Genomic DNA, 23133 nt, shown 5'->3' with positions numbered 1-23133 from the left:
CGAGGTGCAGAAAGCCAAGACACCAGCTGAAAACTATCAGTAATTAGAACGCAATCCTGCCCCTTGTCAGTGCAAATTAATATCAGCTGGTTCAGTCCCAATTTAAGAAATATACTTACTGAGAAAAATTGTGACCAATTGTGATCAACACACATTTTACCCGCTGTAAATCTTTGGAGACATATTTCAGCCTTGCCACCAGAGAGCGTTTCTGACAAATTCCTTGCTAAATAAAACTACATCTAGAGAAAATGTATCTATTATACATGTATTTCTTTCATCGAGAATATTCAAATTCCTTCTAGCTTCAATATAAAAGATGTTATTCTAGAAAAAAGAAACCTCTGGAATTAAAATGTCCTTTTTACAGATTTAACAGAAAATTGAATATGATGAATAAAAGAGACATGTTTACATTTCAGCTTTTACACTGACAAATAAAGCAAAAATTGAAAAATATATAAAAAAAAACAAGTGAAAGGTACGCTAAAGAAAATGGGAGACATCAAAGGGTTAACTCTATCACGCGTGGCCTTACCTACCTGTTGTATAGCGCGCCCCCTAGCGGCAGATTAGACACAGCCAAACCCTGCTAAACCTACACGTGACGTCACGGGTCAGTTCCCAGGATTGCTGGTGGAGTTGGAGGCTGTGGGGCGGGGAGCGTGTGGCCCGAGCACCCGGAGAAAAGCAACAATCATCTGGAAGCCGGCGCGGCTTTCGTTGGGGACATTCGCTTCTTCTCTTTTACCTCTTCCACCACCTCCGATTGCAAACTGCGGTGTCCCAGGAGTTGACGCAGTGAAACGAGGTACGTAGCACCCGGCAGCCGTTTTGCACGTACTGGGGAAGAAACAATCGGGAGTGTAAAGGCGGTGATGTTAGCATCCATAGTCCCGGTGCTAGCAGCACAGGGAGGCTGTCAAAACACATTGTGGTTTTTCTTGGAGAAAACCGTAAACAAAACACAGTCTGGTGCGTTAATATCCTTTGTGGTGCGAAGAGTTTAAATAGTGTTATATTCCCGAATTACCAGCCACTATAATGTGTAAATATTAGCTTTAATTGATATGAAATGTAATGATTTTGACAACATAGTCGGTGCTTGGATTGTTTAGCGTCGTAGGGAGCATTCAACGCCAGACTCCATTCAAATACTCGTTGATTTAAGGTGGTATCGATTATTAGCAACAGTATATACGTAGAAACACAAAACTTAATATGTATTTTTAAACACAAGAAGGCTCGCTTACATTCGGCATATATATAATCTACCATGCATTCTTTGGGTACAAGTACAACATCAACTTTTCGTCTGCTTAGCCCAGGCTGTATTCAGGTGAAAGGACGCAGTGGTAATGAGCTTTAACCAGCTAAACTACCTTTAATGCTTTCAACATAATGCCGCATGAGAGATTGTATACATGCCGAATCAACACGTATCTTCTTTCGATTCAGAAATGACATTCTGCTTTTTAAATTGTGTTTCATTTGTTGTGATTAGCGAAGGGAATTGTTGTACTTGGCTGCTGTTCAATCGGAGGTCAGGGGCGCCGGCCGGGATGAGCATTTAGCACAAACCCTCGTAGGGGGACTGAGATTGGCAGCTGCAAAGAGGAATCACTGGTGCGTACATTACATATGAGCCGTGTTGTACAGCAGATCTGACAGTAAAGAATGACCGCGGCCTACACACAGACACACACACTCACACACACAGACAATCACTCTGCTGCCTGGGAGCGATCAATGGACTTGCCATGCTTTGCATAAGAAAACAGCAGAGGGTGGTGGGGTTTGTCCATTGTCATTTTGTCTGAGAAATGAGACAAGATAAAAGACAAACCGTGGCATCTGCACAAGTGTGTAAGCTCACAGAGTGCTGTCATGATTATATAACAGCTTAGTGTGCACTGTGTCAGGCTGTAGCTCTTCTGACACAACTGATATATATTTTTAAATGCCTCAACATGTGTCTGTAGTACTCGGTAATGGATATTATTGTACACAGTGTCAGTATAATCATTGTTTTGGAGTCTGCAGTGTCTCTCTGGTAGTTATTAGCTGTCAGAGATGCATCGATACAGTATAGGATGTACAGTAAGAAATTGTAGAAGTGAAGTTCCATTTACAACTTGCATTATACAATCCGTATCCAGATGATGTAAGATATAAAAATGAATTTTAATGCACCGCAAGTGCACTGTAATCAACAATGATCCAATCTTGCACAGTGCTCAGATTTCAGTCTGGACTCGCCAGCTGTAAATGTAATAACATACACAGCTGGGGCTTCATGGCTCAAGTTGTTGTGAATCTGAAGTTGTTCATTGGAGCAAGAAATGAACAGGAGATTTCAATGATTGTTCGATATTGCCGCAGATAATTAGGCTGCGTTTTAATTGCGAGATGTCAAATGCAAGTCCCAATTTACAGGACGTAGCCAGATAATGATGTTGTATCTGGATATAATGTATTTTAATGCAAGATATACAAGTGGCTTACATGTTTGAAAGAATACATTTTAGTTCAAGTGAACCCGTATTTGACCTTTTTTTAATTCAAGTCAATGTGGATGTCTCTCAGTTCCTTCCAGGCCTTTGACCTTTGCTCCCCTCACCTCATACCTGCTTTTTATGGCTGAAGTGACAGAGTTATATGTTTCACAGGAAATGATAGTTACTGAAGCATCCTGCTGACTGGATAGTTTTATGGATCAAAGTTCTTCTCTGGAAATGATCGTGATTATTGGATAAGCTGGACGAGTTCCATTTTTGGGAGGAAGCGTCCTCCTGTGAGAGTCTGATAAGTGCTGTGTCACAGTTTGCATCAATTGAAACAAGTGGCATTAGTTTGAATGCGATATTTCTACGTGGCTGCTCAAGTTGATAATCTATCTGTGTGTGCGCATTATAGAACATTAGATGAATTACTCTGATATCTCCGTTACCCTGACAGTGCATGGATTTATTCCAATCTGCAGTAGGTGAAGGAATGCAGGAATGTAGGCCGTACCCTCACGTGTTCCTTTGCACGCAGGTTTCGGCCAAAACAAGTTGTTTTGTGTGGATTTGGTCCGGTCCCAACTCTGGAGCAGTTAAGTTTGTTGTGGGGGGAAACCTGACGCCAACTAGTTCTGCACCGACCGAGTTTACCTCTGCTGCTAACCGTTTCTGTCGATCTCATGATTGGCCTGCAACCAGAACTTATGAGGTCAACGTTGACCAGAGGACGGTTAAGTCTTCATAACATACCTGTGACCTGGCACAGTAACTTCTTCCTGTTTTGAATGTCTTCCTCACACACCAGATATTTCTCACTAATGAGGGTAGTGAGAGATCTCGTATGACTGCTGTTGATTTATTTGCCTGTGTAAAACCAAACTGAGACCAAAGTAGAAACTCACAGATTCAGAGCAGAACCACAGTTTGCACTTGTTAGTCACCAAGCTGGCCCTGACTCTTTTGACCCAGAATCGGACTCAGCAGTCAAAGGGAGGACGTGGACTTGTGATTGAGGTTGAGATGCTAATGTTGAAGGGGTTATAGGACCTTGCTGACACCCCCCCCCCCCCCGCCCACCGCCTTTGTAAAAAGGGGGGAACGTGAGCTGAATTAGTCACGGCCCACAGAGCGGACCGCAGCCTGTTGTTGACTGCGGTGAAGAGTGTCACCTTACGCACTCGCCGCCCGTGAGCCCCGAAAGGCCTTTGCTCCCGCTCTCTATTACCGCGCTACCGTTGTTCACACTGAGTGAAAACGGGGCCATGTTAGCCATCTTAGCCTACGGGGGAGCCAAAAAGCTCACTTTGTCATGATTAGCCAGCTGTGACGGGACTCAGCTGGCAACAACCTGAGACTGTGACACGCTCACTTGCTCGCCTTGTACTTGGTGGGTGTGGATACATGATTAGATTACATGTCACAGTGCTACAAAAGTAAATAACCCATAAAAAGGCGTACGATATGACACTACAGTATAAATGAGAGAAAGTACCTTAAAGCTGAATATGTCCACTTTAAATCTACATGTGCTCTCTCTTTGACTTCGCCGTTCTTAAGCTGTCAAGCATCTGTGACTGTTGCCTGATCAAATGTCAACATACGTGTCTCTTGCCACTTGTAAAGCTCTTGGATTTTGGGGTTGTTTCCTCTCGCCGGCTCAGGTTTCCTTTTTCACTACAACAAAGCAAAGAAAGCTGGAGATGTTTTGGTGCCACACGAGTTTGAATGGTGTTGAGTTCGGTTTAGTTCGCCGTGATTTTGTCTTTGTAAAGAATTGCAATGCAGTTGTCGTCATATTGTCATCTCATCAATACTACTCTTCAGTTCATACACTGTTTAATAGACATACTCAATATACTTATGTCATGGAGGTGAACATCATGACATCATCATGATGCGTGAGGTTTGAGTGTCTCCTTTGTCTTGTACTTCATGAAAACTTTCCCACGTGTTTGTTCTCGGCCGTGACTGAACATCTTTGTCTCCTCGCTCCTGCTCCGGCCCGGTGGTTTAAACCCCAGTTCCCAGCCGTTTAAACATGCAAATCAACCCAACCCATCATTACAGCGGCGCACACTGTAACCACAGCAACAGGGAGCGCAGCAGCCATTCATGGCCGATCTCGCAGGAATCACGTGGCGGTGACCTATGAAACCCAGGGCCTCCTGGTACGGATCTGACCCCGGCACAGCGTGTAGTTTCAGGCCTGTCGGTTTCTGTGTTGGGTGTAGCTTGTAAACATGTGGGTGTTGTTTTGGGAGTAGGAATGGTTTGATGCGATAAGGCCTTTTAATGTGTAAAACTATTTTGGTTCTTCTCTACAAAGTACAGTGACTGTACCGGCTTTTGTACCGCGTTGCTCTGAGATATTAGTTTAGAGAGATTGGTGTTGACTCAAGCTTGTACATTGTCTGTTTGTATGGAGCCAAACGTGAGAAGAAACATGTTGAACGCGTAATGTGTGTCTTTGGTTTGACTCATTAGGTTTTGTAGCTTTATCCCCGGGGAGAACTTTGGACTTGTGTTAATCCGGCTCACTGTAGCACTCCTCCGAAACATCCAAGGGACAGAAGCTGCAGTGTTTACACCTCTGACCTTCGCTCCTCTGATCTGACTGCTTCTCTACTGTGTTGGTGAATTGGGAGAGTTCAACTTGACATCCAGCGAGGACACACACACACACACACACACACACACACACACACACACACACACACACACACACTCATCTCTCAGCTCACCAAAAACCAAACAGGTTACTCATTAGGTGTTTTAGCTCATGGAGGCCTGGTGTTTGCAGAAGTGATGTCATCATTTTCTCCAGAGATACCTGAAGCATACGGTCGTTCGCGAAAAAGTACCTGGAGAAAAAGTTTCTTATGCTTCATCTCTACTATGATAAGTCCAAGTTTAGCCTGATGACTTGAGGTGAATCTGAGATGTTAGGAGACAGCAAGGCCAGCGTTGTCCCAGAAGTCTTAAAGTTCTAAGAAAAGACAATTTGTCCCTTCTTTATCCTTGGACTGGATTATTAGATTGGTGTTTTTGCTCCTTTGCCTTATTTTGGAAGTGCAAGAGCGAAAGTATTCCATCTCTGTAACGCCAAGGCCCAGCCGCTCGGGGTCACAGATATTTGCCAGGTATTTGCTGTATGTAAACCTTCACGCTGTCGAGTACAAACTGTGGCTATTCTTCTTGGCGATTCTGTTTTATGCAAATACACAGTGTGTGATGTCCTTGGCCCGGCCTCATCCTTTTTGATCCCGGTTGTCCTCTTGAATTGCGTCTGCCGTGACAACACCGAGACTTCCTGTCTTTTGTCCATTGGGAGGGTCTGTATAGTGTCTGTCTCCTCCAGTCCTGTAGGATAATCTGGGGACAGGAAGTGACCTCACTGTGAAGGCAGATTACAGAGCCTGAGAGGAGAGTCAGAGACTTGCTTTATCATAGCCAAGACAGGAAACAGAGATCCCTGTAAACATTCCTGCAGTGTTCCTTAAAGGACACCACTTGGTGTCCTCATGGCTTGTTATTACCCAACAAGAACATTCCCTGAAGGTTCCATTTGGTTTAATTAACACATCCTTTTATTCAACCTTTGGGGGAATTCCCTAAACATTCCGCAATTGGTTGCATTTGCAAACCCTTTACAGAACTTCCAGGGAATTTAATCTCCAAGCACTGTCAGGAAACTTAAAAGGATTGTTGTAGTAAATGTTTTCAGATCAATTGATGAATGACAGGAAGGACTGGAAGGTTGAACGACGGAATATAAGGAAGTAATAGGAGGAAGGAAAGTAGATGGTAACAAAGGGAGGAAAGAAGTCACAAAGTCATTGGATATATTTTATGATGTTCTTTTATGTCGACTGTTTGATCTTGGAGGCAGGATTTAAGACACTTCTTTGTTTAATGTACAACTTTGTAGCTGCTTATGACCCCACTTTATTAGGGTTAGACTTCGACTCGTGGAGGAGGAGGATGACTCCTGTCAATCTTTAAACTGCATTACTACGAGTTTGTATAAGATCAGCACTTCACAAATTCCCAAGCTTCGCTGAAATCATCAAAAGTGAAGTGTGTGTGTGTGTGTGTGTGTGTGTGTGTGTGTGTGTGTGTGTGTGTGTGTGTGTGTGTGTGTGTGTGTGTGTGTGTGTGTGTGTGTGTGTGTGTGTGTGTGTGTGTGTGTGTGTGTGTGTTCTATTCTATTATCGGGTGAACATTTATCTCATAGTCATCAATTTATCAAAACTATCAAACTTTACTTGCTTTGTCGCCACAAATGTTAAGATTTCTCCATCTCTCTCTCTCTCTCTCTCTCTCTCTCTCTCTCTCTCTCTCTCTCTCTTTCATATGGAATCATCTCAGAGGGAGAGATACACACTCGCTTACACAACAATTAAATCAATGAATAAAGTCATATTTTGTTTAGTAGCCTACGTATTACATCTAAATATTGCGCGGAATCTTTCAAAAAGTTATTCCTTTTGTTAAATAAGGTCAATCCTGTGCGTTTGTGTCCAGTTTTTATGCGTGTGTGCTTGTGTTTGTTAGAAGGGTTGGGTTGAAAGGAATCACCTGCTAATCTGCTTTATGAGCTGTAACACACCCTGGTGTCGGCGAGTCTCTGCTGTGGGTGTGGCAGCCGCAGCTCAATAGCCAGAGAGATTGTTGGGCAATATTCTTTATGGCGCGCTGACATCACTGTGGTTTTCATCCGAAGCCGCAGGGTAACGACAAAAGGGTCAGAGAGCTCCGACCACGTCCTTTATTTAGTTTATTTATGGACCTTTGAATGCTTTATTTACACAACTAGGTCCAGGTGAATCAGTATCACATTTCAAATATGGAACAAACATGGAATGTGATATTTTCAGCTCATAGTAAAGTATAAAGCTGGTGGATAAATCTGAGTAAATAAATCTCACATGTACCAGATATCTGCCAATGTGACTCGCTCAGATTTCCTGGCCCACTTTGATAATTAAAATGAATTTTCTTTGATATTATCTTTTAATCTAGCAGGAGATTGCAAAAAAATCTATTTTACAGATTTTCCTCTGTCAAAGCCTCTGAAAATTTTAATTGTAATAAAGACGAAATAGCCTTTATTTACTGATCAATCACATTAACCTCTGTTTGGTCCAATATGGTCTCTGCTTTTCATTTCATTTTGTGCGGTATGTCTCATGTCTCTTTGCTTGTTTATGTCTTGCTTACTGTATATTGTATTTATAGTGTATCTATCATAGCATTTGAATGGAATCTCCTGTTTGAGAGCAAGGCTGTAAGAGCCAGCTATGTAGTAATTGTTCTTTAAACCTCCTAGCTGAGAGAGGATAAAATCTTTGTAGAATTGCAGAGTTCGCTGCTGATTGTCTTTGGTGTTAATGTGATGCACTGATGACTGCAGGTGACCCAAATGAATCCTGCAGGTTATTTGAGGAGAGACAGGCTGTTGTGTGTGCTGCAGCTCTCTGCTTGTTGCTTTGACTTTTGCCTTCAGGCCAATGTATGTGTGTGTTTGTGTGAGTGTGAACACATCACTTTGTCTGCGTTGGTCACGTGACTCATCTTAACCAACATGACAGTGAGTTCTCAGTGAACAGCCGACACAAACGGAACAATCCGATGTTTGTCCGTGCGGCGGCAGAGGAGTGGGCTCGACATGCAGACCTCCCCGGCCTGCTCAGCTCCGAAACCACTTCCTGTACCGCCGCATCATGTGACACCCCCCCCCCCCCTGTGCACCAATCACAGGAACAGCTGCTACTGCTCCCTGTCCACACAGTTTACTGCTCTCCACTCCTTTTTTGCCAAGGAAAAATCCACTCAAGTAGACTTGGCTTGGATTGATAAGTTCTGAGCGGGACACACAAGGAAGTGAACACGGGCTGTTATCACCTGAGCCAACATGAAGCTCAGCTGACTTTGCAGTCTTCTTCACAGCAGCAGAACACAACCGGTTGATTTAAACGTTTGAAGCAGGACAACAACACTTATGCTAGCATCCAGTTCCAATCCAGCAATGAGAAGATCTTCTGTTTCGCTCACTGAGGGAAATGAGAAAGGTGCAGTAAATGAGACGGGTCGAGACAAGCAGGTCATCAGAGTCCATTACAACACCTCGTCTCTAAACGCACCTGCTGAATATCGCTGAGTCGGCGAGACGTGAAAACGTGTGAGTGCATGCGGTGGATGTTTTCTCCAATTTTACTTTCCAATTTCTCCTTTCACCCCTACGACACGGCTGCTGCTCGGACGTCAACGCTGAACTCCTTTGTTTTTGCGTTATTGTCCTTTTTAAATACGGATCTTAACCACATCCTCCTGCTTGGGCTGAATTCAGATGTTTTTAGTCAGCAATTCCCCACCATCTGCTTGTAAACATGAAAGGAAGCAGCTGCTGGATGTTACTGGATGTGAAAATTAGGCATATTGTTCCAATTAACCCATCACACAGCACAACAGGCAGACTAATAGACAGAACAGACAACATTAGGACATGCTGTCTTATTTGAATGTCTTATTTTTCATAGATGGTTTACTGTGTGTGTCACTTCTTGTTCTGGTCTGCTGTGATTGACCTCTGAACCCCCCTGTAGAGTGGGAAATGGATAAAAGTGGATTTCTACTTGAGTTTTAACAAACATTTATCTTTAGACCTTGACCAAGCGTTCCCAAAATCCGTAAATCAGATTCCGGTGAGGTGAAACAGTAAAGAGCGGTACAAGCAAATGTTCCGAATTTTAATTTCCTCAGTGACTTTAGCTATTATTATAATTGTTTTAACACGCATGATAATACTATTGTATACAGTATCTGCTGAACTCCAAAGCACCTAGTGATCATCCCACTCCCAGGCCATGAACGGAAAACGCTCAGGTTTCAAATGTCTGCAAATAACTGAAAGCTTTGTTACAGGCAAATATTTTTGAATACGCAAACGCACACAAAGCATGAAAGCAGCGGCATGAAAGGCGCCAGTGTTCTGCTTCTTTATTCTAAGAAAGAAAGACGTTTCTCTGTGGATGTGTGGGCTTAGTTTAGGCCGTGGCAAATCCATATTGAGAGTGCTTGATGTTTTGATCGTTGGATTCAATTGATAATGTTTACTGGTTTTGGACACACACATTTGTTTTAGATTTTCCTCCTTATCAGTATGTAAATGTTCCTGTAGACCGGACGGTTCCAGACCAACGACTTCTTCGGCCATCAAGCTGTATCAATACATGACTTTGATCTCTTTCAAACAACAATACATTGGATCTAATTCTGACACTGTCAAGCATTTAGGATCAAAAGCTAGCTGCAAGTAGGGACACTACTAACTTCACTACTTTTTCCACTCCCTAAAACTTCTAATTGTTTTCCACTTGTAGCTGTGTAGCTTTGCAAAGAGCTTCTCATGTAAGGGCGGTCAAAAACGAGCACTGTATGAACTCTTGCGTTACTCCATACATCCCTTTTAACTACTTTATTAAGTCAGTAGCTTGGCCGCAGCGTTGAACTACTAAACTAACTGAACTACTTTAAACAAGTAGCTTTTAGCTTACTCAGAGTAGCTTCCCCAACACATTGAGGGTTTCCCAGCTTGCTGTTGTGTTCTAACCCACCAGGTTTTCATTGCACACTGACAACTCAACTCGATACCATCTTACTTTGCATAATGGAATCTGGGTCAACCATGACAGCTTTAATATTGCGGACTATTTTAATCATTCATTTCTTTTCTATTTCCGTTGATTTATTCCATTACCGCATGACGCTTTAAAGTTTCATCCTGGCCAGTTTTTATTGGCATTGCTCAATCTGCTGTAAAAGCTCAGATGGTTGCATCAGCGCCCGTGTGTGTGTGTGTGTGTGTGTGTGTGATGTGATGTTCAGGATATCAATAGAATGTGATGCTGTGTGTGTGTGTGGGCTTTGCAGTTTGCTTTGGACAGGTTTATTCTCGCCTTCTGCCTGACTGCAGTTTATCAAACCAAACGCAGCACATTTATGTGAGCACATTGTCTCCGACCGTTCTGTGTTGTTTTTTTTAACAGTGTAGAAACTCTAATACGTGGCAATTTCTCACCTAAAGTTCAGAACTAGATTAATTCGACCTGGAAGAATGTGGGGAAAGACCTACGTAAACACAAAGCTATGTTTTCAAATAAAAGATGACAGTTAAACATTGTTACAACTTATACGTCAGTGAGTGTTGAATGTTTGACCTTGTTGCACTTTTGTTATTAGATGCTTCATTTGGCTGCACACACACACACACACACACACACACACACACACACACACACACACACACACGCTCCTTATTTGGCCCCTTTTACCGTCACAGTTACGAGCAGGAAGTATCGACCCGTGCTGTCTAGAGCTCTTTACTGAGTGCATTTTACAGCTCTGACAAATGGATTACCACCAACCTTTGATCGCCATTTAGTCCTCATACCTCCGGGCAGGAGATGGCCCCGAATCCCACTGAAGCTCCACAGCACAGTGTGTGTGTGGAGGCACTTTTACTGTGTGTTCACAGAGGAAGCAAAGCCAAAATGTGATTCAGTTTTGTGAAATGAGCTGGATCGCACGAGTTAAAAAACCTGAAGATAAAATCATTTAAAGCCACACAGTCGGCTCTCTGTGGCCCCGCAGGAATACGAAACTGTCTGAACGATAATAAATGACTTTTCATTTTGTCTGCCTCAGATGTTTGTGTGCTATATTTGCTCTCATATTGCCTTCATGCAGGGTTGCATTCATCACGTTTACCAGATGTGAATAGTGACGAATAAGAGGAGAGGGGGGCAATCTGCACAAATCTCAAACTAATTACAGGCTGAAACAACCCCTGATCAAATAGAAATAAAACTATACGAGTTCATACTGCTGCTCAATGACACTTGCGCAGGGGATTTGTCTCTTCAGCTGTGAAACCACTAATCACGCCATTACTCAGGACTCATCCCATAATTGTACTTAAGGTCCAGTCGTCCTAATTGCCTCTCAGCGCAGGAGGCCCCTTCAGCAGAGGACAGGGCTCGGCTTGTTTGGGTAATAATTTAGAAATGAAAGTGCCCACAGAAAACCCCACACTGTTATTGAGTTTGCAGTTTGACGGCGTGCCAAAAGCCGTCGAGTGCTGCGAGCGGCCTTCTGAGTGGCCACAGCTGTGTGCATAGAGATTATACAACAGAAGTCGGTTTAGAGTTTCGGTTCTTATTGGCAGCAGAGTCGCTGCCGCCGCTCGCTGACCTCATCTCATTCACGTTAATGGGGTCAGTTTGCTGATGGGGCATCGTTCTGTTTTGTTTGCCATTTGGCTGAGCGACTCACTGATCCAATACAGAGTTGTTGTTCTTTTGACAATTGTTATGAAGTTTACTTTAATGCCTTTGGAGTGACGTAGCCGTGTCTCGCAAGGCTTGTTAACTTACGATTTCTATGCCACCTGCTGAGATCTTTGGCCTACAAACCTACATTCTCATCCCTGCTTTCTTTTGGGACCAGAACTCCAAGAAAGGAATCTGTGTTTTTTTTTTTTGTGGAGTGTGCTTCAGTTCTTGGCAAGTTCTAATTTTGGTTTGAACCCATTTATTGGACCTGGTTTAATTATGACCATCACAGAAAGATGCAAAACTGTCTCAGCTGAAGCACTAACAGCTTCTCCTGAAACACTCATTGAGCTGGAGTGCTGTGTGCATGTAAACACACAGAGATCGGGGGAGATCCTGGCTTGTTTTTCCTGTTTTAGTCACACATGGTGCTCGGTGGTCTGTTTTTCCTCTGCGCCGCATGTGTGCCTCAGTAATTAACTACATATCCTCTGGTTATTTGGGTCTCATTATGTGCTATTTCTTACTGTGTTAGGTTTTAATACTAGCCCCAACTTCGGTTCTTTAAATCCACGCACTTATGACTTAATGTTCCTGAAGGTAGCAGCTCTTTACCTGAGCCAAACTCTTTCTCTGTTGTTTTCTGACCCTGTAACATGGAACAGAAGCCCTGAGTATTAGGTGTTGTCCCCGAGGTGAAGACTTGCAGTCTATTACAGCCTGAGCACAGTAACAGGATCAGCTGTTAGTTTGATTCAATAACAGTGTAATTGGTGCACTGGCTGCCTCAAAGCCCCAAAGAGTCAGCACACACACACAAGGGACTCATTCCTCTGTGTATAGGCCACTGTTTGATGGGTGTTAACTTTTAATACAGAAAAAGAGGAAATGTGCTTTATATTTTCTAACCTGGTGCACGCCTAGGAAGACCGCTTCTGGTGCCCACTCTCTGGTCATCAAGAACTTTACATGTCTTCCATGAAGGGACTCACTGGCCAGGAGACTGGAAATGCTTGTTGTTGTTGTTTATATGAATTGCCAGCTTAAGATATTGAAACCTGCGTAGTTTATAATGTCTGCTATGGTGCATTAGTGACGCCGTCTATATATGGAATTGCATGAACCAGCTGATGTTCCCTTTCATTTGGCCATAAGTCGTAACTGTTCACATAGTTGGTTTCATAAGGAATTAGTTTGGTTTCGGTATGAAAGCGAGTAAATGAGCACTTGTGACTGGATTTGTCGCAATCTGTTGCAAACACGTTTTGTTCTGTGCTGTTACTGTAGAGTATGTTGGCATTGGCCGTCAGTAGTTTGGTGACCATGCTGCAGGGCTGCATCTCCCCCTGAGGAACAACACGTGGGTCTGACTGTTTGCGTGTCATGTTTTCCAGAGCCTTCCGAGCGGCGCGATGGAGGATGGGAAGCCGGTGTGGGCGCCCCACCCAACTGACGGGTTCCAGCTGGGAACCATCGTAGACATCGGCGCCGACAGCCTGACCATCGAACCTCTCAAACAGAAGGGAAAGGTGAGGGGTCCACTCATCCTACTGACGCAACCATGACCCACAAGTGCTCCTCTATGGAACCATAGGCTTAAGTCTCTCACTATAAAGCATTCAGACTTAAAGTGTGAACCTGCATTAGGAATCTCTTAACCTGGAACTATCCAGAGTGGTTCCTTCCATGAGTTCCATGCTTGGGCAATTGAAGATCTACACTACAGCTACTGCATGATTTCCACTCCAATACTTAACCAGTGTTGTCTTGTTACATCACAAAGTGCATCAAGTCAATAGAGTACATCTTTAATGAAACATTTGGACGAAGATGCGAAGCGATTCCTATGAAGTGCTCTGTTCCCACAGGGTCCATCATCTCCTGGGTCATGGAGAGCTTAACTCTCTGTATACAAACGTTTCTGTGTTAATGATTGATCGTGTCATATGTTCCGGTGTGGAGAGGAGTTACTTGGAAGCAGTAAAACATCATTCGTTCAATCATTCACCCCCAAATGCTGCAGTTTATAGATGGCAGGCCTTAATGTTCCAGGGTATCAAATTAATCTGCGCTATCGGATCTCAAGTGGCTCTTTAGAGAAAGACAAACAAGCTCTTCTCCATATCTCACCCCATTTACTCTTCATCACTTTTCTCGTCGAGGCTTTTAATGTCTTTTGAGTGCCAGTTTCTGTGGTAACCCCTAAGCTTCCTGTCCGGCTCTCTAATCTTCCCCCCTGGAAAGCCTCATTAACCGAGTGTTCCCTTACAAACAGTCTGCTCGCCAATGATGTTGACCGTCGACCTATAAAACACTGGGCTGTGACACCGGTTCCGGGGGGAAGATGTTCTCGGAAGACGTGTTTCAGTCCCCGCTGATTTATTATGTAACTACTTAATTCCTCTCAAAGTGTTAAAAGGCAAAGTCACATGGGTTGTTATTGTTCTCATGCCTCTGGACCTGATGTGGTGTCTTACATCCGTGTCATTCGTGTTAGAATTGATCAACCGTAACAGAAAAGCTCTCCTCTACCCTGAGTTTAGGCTGTACGGCAAACTTTCACAGGTCTTCCCAATCTCTGACGACAGCCCTGATTCTAACCATCAAGGTTCATACTTTTTGGATTTATTTAATTAAGTATCAGTTAACTTCAATTTAAGTTTTTTAAGCATATTCTAGGCTGCTTGAAAGTGTAATCTGCTGAACTTAAAGTTTGTCTTAAAGTGCTACATGGGAAGCCTTTAACAGAAAACATCAGCTCATCAGATCCGTGTCACATGTGAGAGAAGAAAAACAGTTACTGCACATGCTGAGATGGCGTGAACACATTCATGCTTCAGACGGGGCGAGTTTCCGGGCAGCGGCGAGGCCTGTAACACTCTGAATTACAACAATGTCCATTGTGTCCTTCTGTAACCACTTTGTGCCAGTGTCTGACGGAGGGATAGCTGGCTGGCAGACCTCCTATGTGACCGTCAGAAGGGAGGCTCAGTGCGGGACCATGTCATAGATTCATATACAATGCCCGAGTCTTTGCTTTTGCACACCTAGTCCACTCTGCTTGTAGGTCAATCAATGTAGCAATAGGGTCGAAACCAGTGTGTTTCATGTTGAACCACTCCAGAAATGATTTGCCAAGTCCTTCTGGTTGTTTTCCTCTGTACCCGATTGTGATTGCTGGGCTCAGAACTGCCAAATCTCACTGAGGTGCAGACCAAAACAAGTGAACATGGAGACCCTTTTAAGGAAGTGTGCTGGATCCAGTTGTCATTGATCCTACGCATGTTCTCTAGAAGTCAAATTTGGAAAGTGGATTTAATCTGTTTTTCCATGTTTTGATTTTCTTGCTTCCAGCCCTCTTGTGAAAGAGTTTACGGTTTCCAGTTTTCCTTCTTGGATTAGTCTTTCTTCCCAGTTTTCTCCTCTACGTTCTCTCGTGGCCAAGTGCTGTGGAATCTGGCCGGTTTGGGCTGAGAATGTGGAACATGTCACCAGTGGAAAGAATGAATTGACTGTATGTCACCATGGCACTCACTCCGGGCTCGGCATATTGAAGGCCCCCACTGCCTCAATATTTTGGCAGGGCAAAAGTCTTTGGCTTTTCACAGAGAGCATGGTTCAGCCCCCAGGACTCCGCGGGAGCCGGTGTTGATTGGCCTATAGATCACTGAACCCCCCCCCCCCCCCCCCAGCCACCCTACCCACAACTACCACCGAACCGCCCCGAGGTCACATGTGTCCTCATAAACCTTGCCTCCATTGACTCAACGCAGACAGCTTTAGCTTGCAGAATGCAAAACATGCATTTATTACCAAGCAGGTAATCTACCTTGTGATGAAATGTGCTCAGGCAGCCTCTGTACTCTAGTCTACATAGAGTGCAGCAGCGAGTGCCAGGAAATCTACGCAACTATATTTAACTGTTTCTCTGGCAGTTTGTTTTATTGTTGTTAATAATTCATCATCTTTCGTCATCATATAGCAGTTTTTCCAGTTCAACAAACAGCACTCTCAAATGATCCACTGGAAAGATGACACGCTTTATTTCCGTTAGCTATAATCAGATAATCAATTGATGAATTTCAGTTTGAAGTCTGTTTAAATGATTGCCAGAACAGTTTTGGTAAAGGCTCTTCTACTTTCCCCTCCTCTGTATTTTAGGAAATGTTTCGATAAGAGATTAGATAGACAATCGCTGGACTCTAGTATCTGCAAGTTATTGTTTTATTGCTGTAATGCTTCTGAAGAAATGATTGAATAAAGGGAACGTTTAGAGAGTACTACAGCTCATTTGAAGTGAAGTTTGGGTTACGATCTATTCACCTCAAAGCTGCTTTCAAGGAATTTCTCCTTTTTGAGACTGGGAGTTTAAATCTGAGAGGCAACACGATTAGCAAAATTGCCTGTTTTTCTAGCCATATCCTCCAACTCAACTCCTAAAATGTTCCCAGACTAAATGTGTTCTGTAACTTCTCCTGCATATCCTGGGTTTGCCCTGTGGGTCTCCTCCCAGTTTAACATGCTTAGATGTTCAGACCAGAGTTGGATCACAGACCAGCTGGTATATCTAAAGCAGCACCGTGCCCGCAACATCATTCCACCCTCACTGCGAACACGACCCCAACTTACCCAGAGCATCTCACGCCAGCCGCTTCACCCTCAACTGCACCCGGTGTCGCCGGAGGTCATAGCCCAATGAAAACCAACACTGACTTGGATCGTCATTATTCCATTATATTTCCTCACATTCTTCCCCCTCAGCCAGTGTTTGGTTTCAGAACGGACCCCTCTTGTTACCTGTGTTCGGATGTCTGTATGTGGTGACGCGTTTAATAATGCAGAGTGGCTGCAGTCTGCTGCTGAGGCGCTGACTGACATTTTTGCGTCCATTAGAGCGCGTTTGTGTCCAGGCCACTTCACTCTGATACTATTACCTCCTGCCACCAAATTATTCATCTGACTGTGATGTGCAGTTTAGCAGCAGCTGCAAGATTTATCCATCTGGAGAGCTGGATTACATATTATAAGCAGTATATGACGGCAGATAATGGATTTTTTAGACACATTTCTCTCAAATGTTTCGGCCTTGGTTTTCTTATGGAAGAGTTGTAACTCAGATGTGCACTGTGATTATATTTGACATGTACTGATTTCTCTTTCAGACATTTTTAGCTCCTGTTAGCCAAGTGTTTCCCGCAGAGGATGATGTCAACAAACAGGTGGAGGATAACTGTGAGTTTCTTATTTTCAATTATTTCTCAACAGTATACAAGGAATATAAACATAGAATCAGAAAACGTAACATAAACTGGACCTAACATCCACAACTAAACTGAACAAAACAAATGAATGAATAATGAATGTGTACAGCAGCTAATTAGCCTTTAGCGCCGCAGTAACTAGCGTTTCTTTCTCCGCTGAAATGTTTCTTTCCTCCTTTGTGTCTCAGGTTCTTTGATGTACCTAAATGAAGCCACTCTGCTCAACAACGTTCGTGTGAGATACAGCAAAGATAAAATTTATGTAAGTGTTCACGCGAGGTAACAAAGCTAAACGTCTGTTGGTGCAGCAAGTTTGGCAAAGTTAGTAAACCATTGTCTTGTTACACTGTTTGTTTTTTTCGTTTTTTTTTATGTAACCTACAACAACTACTACACACACGCAACCATGTGCATTGATACAATAATATTAGTACCGATACCAGTAGTAAATCTATTTTAAGTTAGCATACTTATTTGGCGTGTTCGCTAATTGTGCTTATTAACCGATCATTATTGTCATAACTTGAGATAAAGGTGTAAATGTTTAACTCCAAGTATGTTAATTTAATAATTTTAATTTAATTATTGTCACACACACAGATACATACACATACACACAGTAAAGAGGCCCTGAGATTTCTAATCTGCTGGCTGTTTAGGGACATCTAGTGGCCAAAGGAAGAACTGCTTCAAAATGTCAAAATGTTTTCCTGCTGCTGTTTAACGTCACAGACTATAAATCATGGAGAGATGCTGAGGGCAAGTTGCTGTTTTCAGTTTTCCCCTCTTCTTTCCCGTCTCACAGACATTTGTAGCCAACATCCTGATTGCAGTGAACCCCTACTATGACATCCCAAAGCTTTACTCTCCTGAGACCATCAAGAAGTACCATGGGAGGTCGCTGGGCACTCTGCCGCCTCACGTCTACGCCATTGGTGAGTAAAATATTCTCTCATGTTATATTTTATTTCTAACCCCATGTTGAGTGCTGAAGTTAAAGATACAGCTCACACTAACACGCCTTCAGTCAGATAGATGTTAACGTATGTATTTACTTCTTCTAAAATTGGATAGTTTGTACTCCTACTATTTGTAATGTAGTAGTTTTTGGTAATGTGTGAGTATCAACGTCCAGTACTTGTACTTAACAAGCATGACTACATATACACAAACTATGAACGAGTGCTTAGAGCTCCTTATCATCATACTAACAAAAATTCTACACAATATACATTAATTCTGGTATTTTTAATATTATTAAGTACAAGCAAAAATGTGGTGATTTAAATGAAGATATAAGTAGTTCAACCTTTAAAAATCTACATTGTGAAAACATTTTTGTGCCACTCCTAAACTAAAACTTCCCCATATGAGTGTTCTAAAATGTTAGATTTTTAATTGTACTCCTTTTTGATGCATGACTTGTAAGGTTGTTTGTAAAGGTTCCTCTTGACCTTCGGTATTAGTAATGTATATGCACTGTAGTTTCTAATCCGCCCACTAGATGTCAGTAAGCCCCCAGGTTTGCCTCAGTGTCCCCACACCTCAGCCTTCTCTCCGTCCAGACTCACTCATCACCTCGACACCGGAGGAAAAATAGTTTAGACTTTAATATCTGCCTGATTATTGGGGTCAGCTTTGTGTCCCTGAGGCAGAGGAGGATGTAATCTAACAGCTGCTTCCTCTGTCTGCTCTCTCAGCTGATAAGGCCTACAGGGACATGAGGGTCCTGAAGATGAGCCAGTCCATCATCGTCTCAGGGGAGTCCGGCGCCGGAAAGACCGAAAACACCAAGTTTGTGCTCAGGTTGGAATGACACTGCATCTTTTCCGAATCACACAAACTGACGGATAGATGGACAGGAAATAAGAGGCTAGCAGCTTTCAGTTTGGACAAAACTTAAGTCACAAACAAACACAACAACAACGAAAACTTCAGGAATGTGTATCCTATGATTAACTAGCATCAGGTGCAATGTCCAGATACTGATGTGGATCTGTTTAAATGAAAGCAAATACATTTAGAGCATCTACATCTACATCTGTTGAACAAATTCACGGTGAGGGTGAATATGATCTTGCGTATTTTCATCATTGTTTTGTCTCAACAGGTACTTGACGTCATCTTATGGAACAGGTCAGGATATAGACGAGAGGATAGTGGAAGGTAAGAATCCCCGCTCATATCTTACACTTGAATCTGGCATTTTGCTGTGTGTGAACGTGAGCGTGTGATTGATTCTGACTTTCTTTTTCTTTTTTTTGCAGCAAACCCCCTGCTGGAGGCTTTTGGAAATGCAAAAACTGTCCGGAACAACAACAGCAGTCGTTTTGGAAAGTTTGTGGAAATCCACTTCAATGAGAAGGTGCAGTTTGTTTTGTGTATCAATCTTATTTAATCTTTTTGTGTCATCGTGAAATACGATGCCTCATAGCTCTCATTATCCAGCATTTACAGTTTATATCTATCTTCATATCTACTTTTTAAATAGCCATTAATAAACCGAATATTCCCTTCCCATCACTGAGGCTCACACACCTAACTACTAATAAACAACTTTAATGAGATCGGAGTATAGCCTGCTTCTGTTTTGCCAATCTAATCTCTCTCTCTCTCTCTCTCTCTCTCTCTCTCTCACTTTGTTTGCATAAATCTGTATACATGCATTTAGGATCTGACACATTATAAATATTATTGTACTACTAAGTCAGTTTGGTACATGACTTATTAGGATACACCTGGCAGATGTCTCCATAAGGATTCCATAGTGGCTGTATTCTTCATATTACCCTCATCACATATGTATCTGGCACTCACAGTCTGTTTCAGTCCACATACTTTGTGAACGACACGCTTTTTGTCGTACCCTGCTACTATTTGTGCCCTTTGTGATTCCAGAACGCCGTTGTGGGCGGTTTCGTGTCTCACTACCTGCTGGAGAAGTCGAGGATCTGCACGCAAAGCAAGGAGGAGAGGAATTACCACATCTTCTACAGACTGTCTGCGGGAGCCTCCGAGGACATCAGGCAGAAGTTCCACCTCAGCTCCCCCGACACATTCAGGGTACAAATACATCACCCAGTTAGTGGGCTAGTTTACTACTCGCCCCCCGCAGACAAAACCTTCTTTGTAATGATTCTTCTACATTACACGCCAGGTGAATTGGAAACTGAAAAGTGTGAAATACCTTTCCAAAGTGCGCCCTGCTTTTCAACTAATGAATGCCAGCAGCAATGGATGGCTGGCTGCGGGGATTGGTTGGATTCTGAAAAATTATTATTTGCTTGTCATGATATGATAGGACAAGTTGATTAATCGCAATATCAAGTTTTTGCGTCCCCGCTGTCGGGCAGCTTGTCGGAATTATAAATAAATCTGGGAGGACCGAAACATTGTGATTAGAAAGAAAGAAGAAGTCTTTGCGGGCAGAAAGCGTTCCAAATTACCTGTCTTCTTTTGGGTTCACAAGTGGGCGCCGTTGACAGTGATGATGGTGCGAGCATAAAGACAGAAGCAGAGAGAAATGGAGTGAAGAATCATTAGGTTAAAGCATTGAGCTCAGCTGGCCTTGTCAACAACTTGAAAGGGGAAAAAAAGGGTGATAGTTTATGTCGGTGTCAGTCATCCAATTGCATAAACAGACATAACCGTCAATAAATGAGTCTGCCTGTCAACAAGTTATGATTTCGCATGCCCCCGTCTGGCACTTTCTGTAGTAAAAGCCCATTTCTTCCCGTTGTAAGACCAGTCTGTTCAAATAAAGCACCAAGGCCTGTAGTTTTAAATTTGGAGAAAGTTAAGTACAGACGGAAAGATGAAGGATTTTCTTACGAAGCCTTATTTGAATCGGGCCAATTTGGAACGCATGTATGGATTGTCAGGAACACATATTTGAGGCAGGAAGGAAGCAGTGTGGCTTTTCTTTGCAAAAGCTTGAACACACAGGAAAAAAAGAAATCACTCTGTCCGTGTTCTCGGTCGAGACGGAATATGTCTCTTTGGCTCTGATGTATTTTTAACAGTTTTTCTTTGGCACCAGCAGTGTGTCAGTGTGTAGTAGGCCTCCGGTAAACACAGACATGAACAACAAGCGTAGTACACAGTGTTCTTTGTTCATTAGCAAAGAAAGCAGAGGCTAAATTGCTCCGCCTGTGGCCATTACGTGCCATTACTTGCTATCATTTCTTTTGCCTTAAAAAAAAGAAGAACAATTACTAAAAAAGAGCTAAATTGCTCACATTGAGACACATATAGCGACGTCTGCAGTAATGGGTGCCGGGGAAAGTGGGTAACGCAGACATAATGGCTTATCATTTCCTCTTGTTCTTTAAATTAAAGTGCAGGGGAAAATATCGATCCTTGGCTCTCTCGTCTGTCAGCGGATGGCGTTTTGCCGTTAAACACTTCGGCTTGCGCTCTGGAACTCCAGACGTAGAAGGACTTAAAGAACTTCTTTCTTCAGGATGCTCTGAAAAGGATTTGTGACAGAAAAAACTTTTGCATTCAATTACAAGCAGAGGAAGAACTCTCAAGTAACAACCCAATGGAAAAGTCCTGCTTATTCAAACTCAAGTTTTACTTAAACAAAGGTAAACAATTTAGTTAAGATTTAGTTAAAGGCAATTAAATGTACAGATAGGAGCGTTATAATGTTTGAGCTGATGAATTTATCCGCCCACACACCCGGTTAGACTCTCCCGAGGCCAGTGTGTGTGTTTGAATGGTAAATACAAAGCTTAAGAATATCGAAATGTCCCCTTCAAGCACTGCAGTAGAAAAAATGGTCGGGGCTGACGAAGGAGAGAGAGAGAGATGAACCAGACGTGGATATTTACTCTTTAAAAAGCCTTCATCTGTTCTTTCCCTGCCTGTTTGAGAGCCCAGTGAAGAGCTGACTCACTTGTTTTGCACACTCATCCATTTATTGGCAGGATCATCTATATTCAGTGCGCTCACCTCACCTACGTCATTCACAGGCCTTTTTAAAGTGCCGACATTCAGTCTGCAGGGCACCGCACCACCTGCGTCGCATCCCACCGCTTCAATTATCTTCTCACACGTATTGATGTATTGTTTCCTCTACCGGTGCGCACAGACGAGTAAGACAAATAGAAGGAATTAATCTCTGGCTTTTGAGACTTAAGTCCTCTCCGATGTCGAACTCGCAAGGATGGCGACCAACGGGGAATGAGTCTCGTTTCCTCGCATTTCTTGATTTAAACAGTAATTTAATAGTGTCGCAATATTTATTACACCGTGGAGTCGTGGAGAAGTTTTGGAATTTTAATTGGCAAATACGTGTAGAAACTCTGCTTAGTAGAGAAAGTAAGTTTATCTCATATCTTTCGCTCTTTCTGTCTCTTATTTCAGTACCTGAACAGAGGATGCACTCGGTTCTTCGCCACCAAAGACTCAGACAAGCAGGTCCCGCAGAACCGGAAGAGTACAGAGGTACAGTATAATGTTGTTATGCCTTTTACACATCAGGGTTTGACAGTCATCGCTACTCTCAGATCGACCAATCCCTACTCTCTTAAGACTGCCAATACGGATCTAAGTCTTCTGCTGGTACGCGTTTGCTTTCCCCTTTGTCTGGAAATGCTCATCAGCTGTTTGCGGAGCTGTCAACGCATTTCCCCTCTTCACCCTTTGCGAAATGAGCCCTCTGACAGTGGTGTGATCTTTGATGAAATGAACGGAACCGCCTCACCGATTGGCTTTGCTCGGCGTCTTCAAGCGTGGGATTGGATAAGACACCAAGTGTGACCCCAGTGTTTCTGTTTTTGTTGGGAGAGATTCTGCACGGCAGCGCTGTGTAACATTAATTTACTGTAGGTGCTTTATTGCTGATGACTATGGGGCGCAGCGAAGCATTTGTCAGGACGCCATCTGTTTTGATAAATGACGTGTTTGTTTAAGGAAGGAGAAAGTGCTGTCAGAGCTAAAGTTTGGAACAACTTAAAACCCAGAGCCATCCTGAGGAGGAACGTTCTCGCTCTTTCGGCGGATTTCATTCCCAAAGTGGCGTGTAGATGA

General features: G+C 43.1%; 1 protein-coding gene across 6 annotated transcripts in view; it reads left to right on the top strand.

Moving 5' to 3' along the window:
- Window positions 1-633: 633 nt before the first annotated feature.
- The window catches only part of LOC143004089 (unconventional myosin-VI-like), an 84070-nt gene continuing 61570 nt past the window's right edge, over window positions 634-23133 (top strand). For all 6 annotated transcript variants that reach the window (XM_076154951.1, XM_076154950.1, XM_076154949.1 and 3 more), the window contains exons 1-10: window positions 634-811; window positions 13231-13365; window positions 16999-17068; window positions 17286-17359; window positions 17903-18032; window positions 18798-18903; window positions 19208-19263; window positions 19365-19462; window positions 19996-20160; window positions 22468-22548. In XM_076154951.1, the coding sequence (XP_076011066.1) occupies window positions 13249-13365; window positions 16999-17068; window positions 17286-17359; window positions 17903-18032; window positions 18798-18903; window positions 19208-19263; window positions 19365-19462; window positions 19996-20160; window positions 22468-22548 (897 nt within the window). In that variant the 5' untranslated portion in view covers window positions 634-811; window positions 13231-13248. The remainder of the gene's footprint in view (window positions 812-13230; window positions 13366-16998; window positions 17069-17285; window positions 17360-17902; window positions 18033-18797; window positions 18904-19207; window positions 19264-19364; window positions 19463-19995; window positions 20161-22467; window positions 22549-23133) is intronic.

The sequence above is a fragment of the Genypterus blacodes genome, unplaced genomic scaffold (assembly GCF_046128005.1).
Source record: "Genypterus blacodes isolate CSIRO-AG114 ecotype Tasmania unplaced genomic scaffold, CSIRO-AGI_Gbla_v1 ptg000064l_1, whole genome shotgun sequence".
In the NCBI taxonomy this organism is placed as follows: Eukaryota; Metazoa; Chordata; class Actinopteri; order Ophidiiformes; family Ophidiidae; genus Genypterus; species Genypterus blacodes.
Note: the sequence above shows the minus strand (reverse complement) of the source record. Positions and strands in the feature narration are given on the sequence as shown.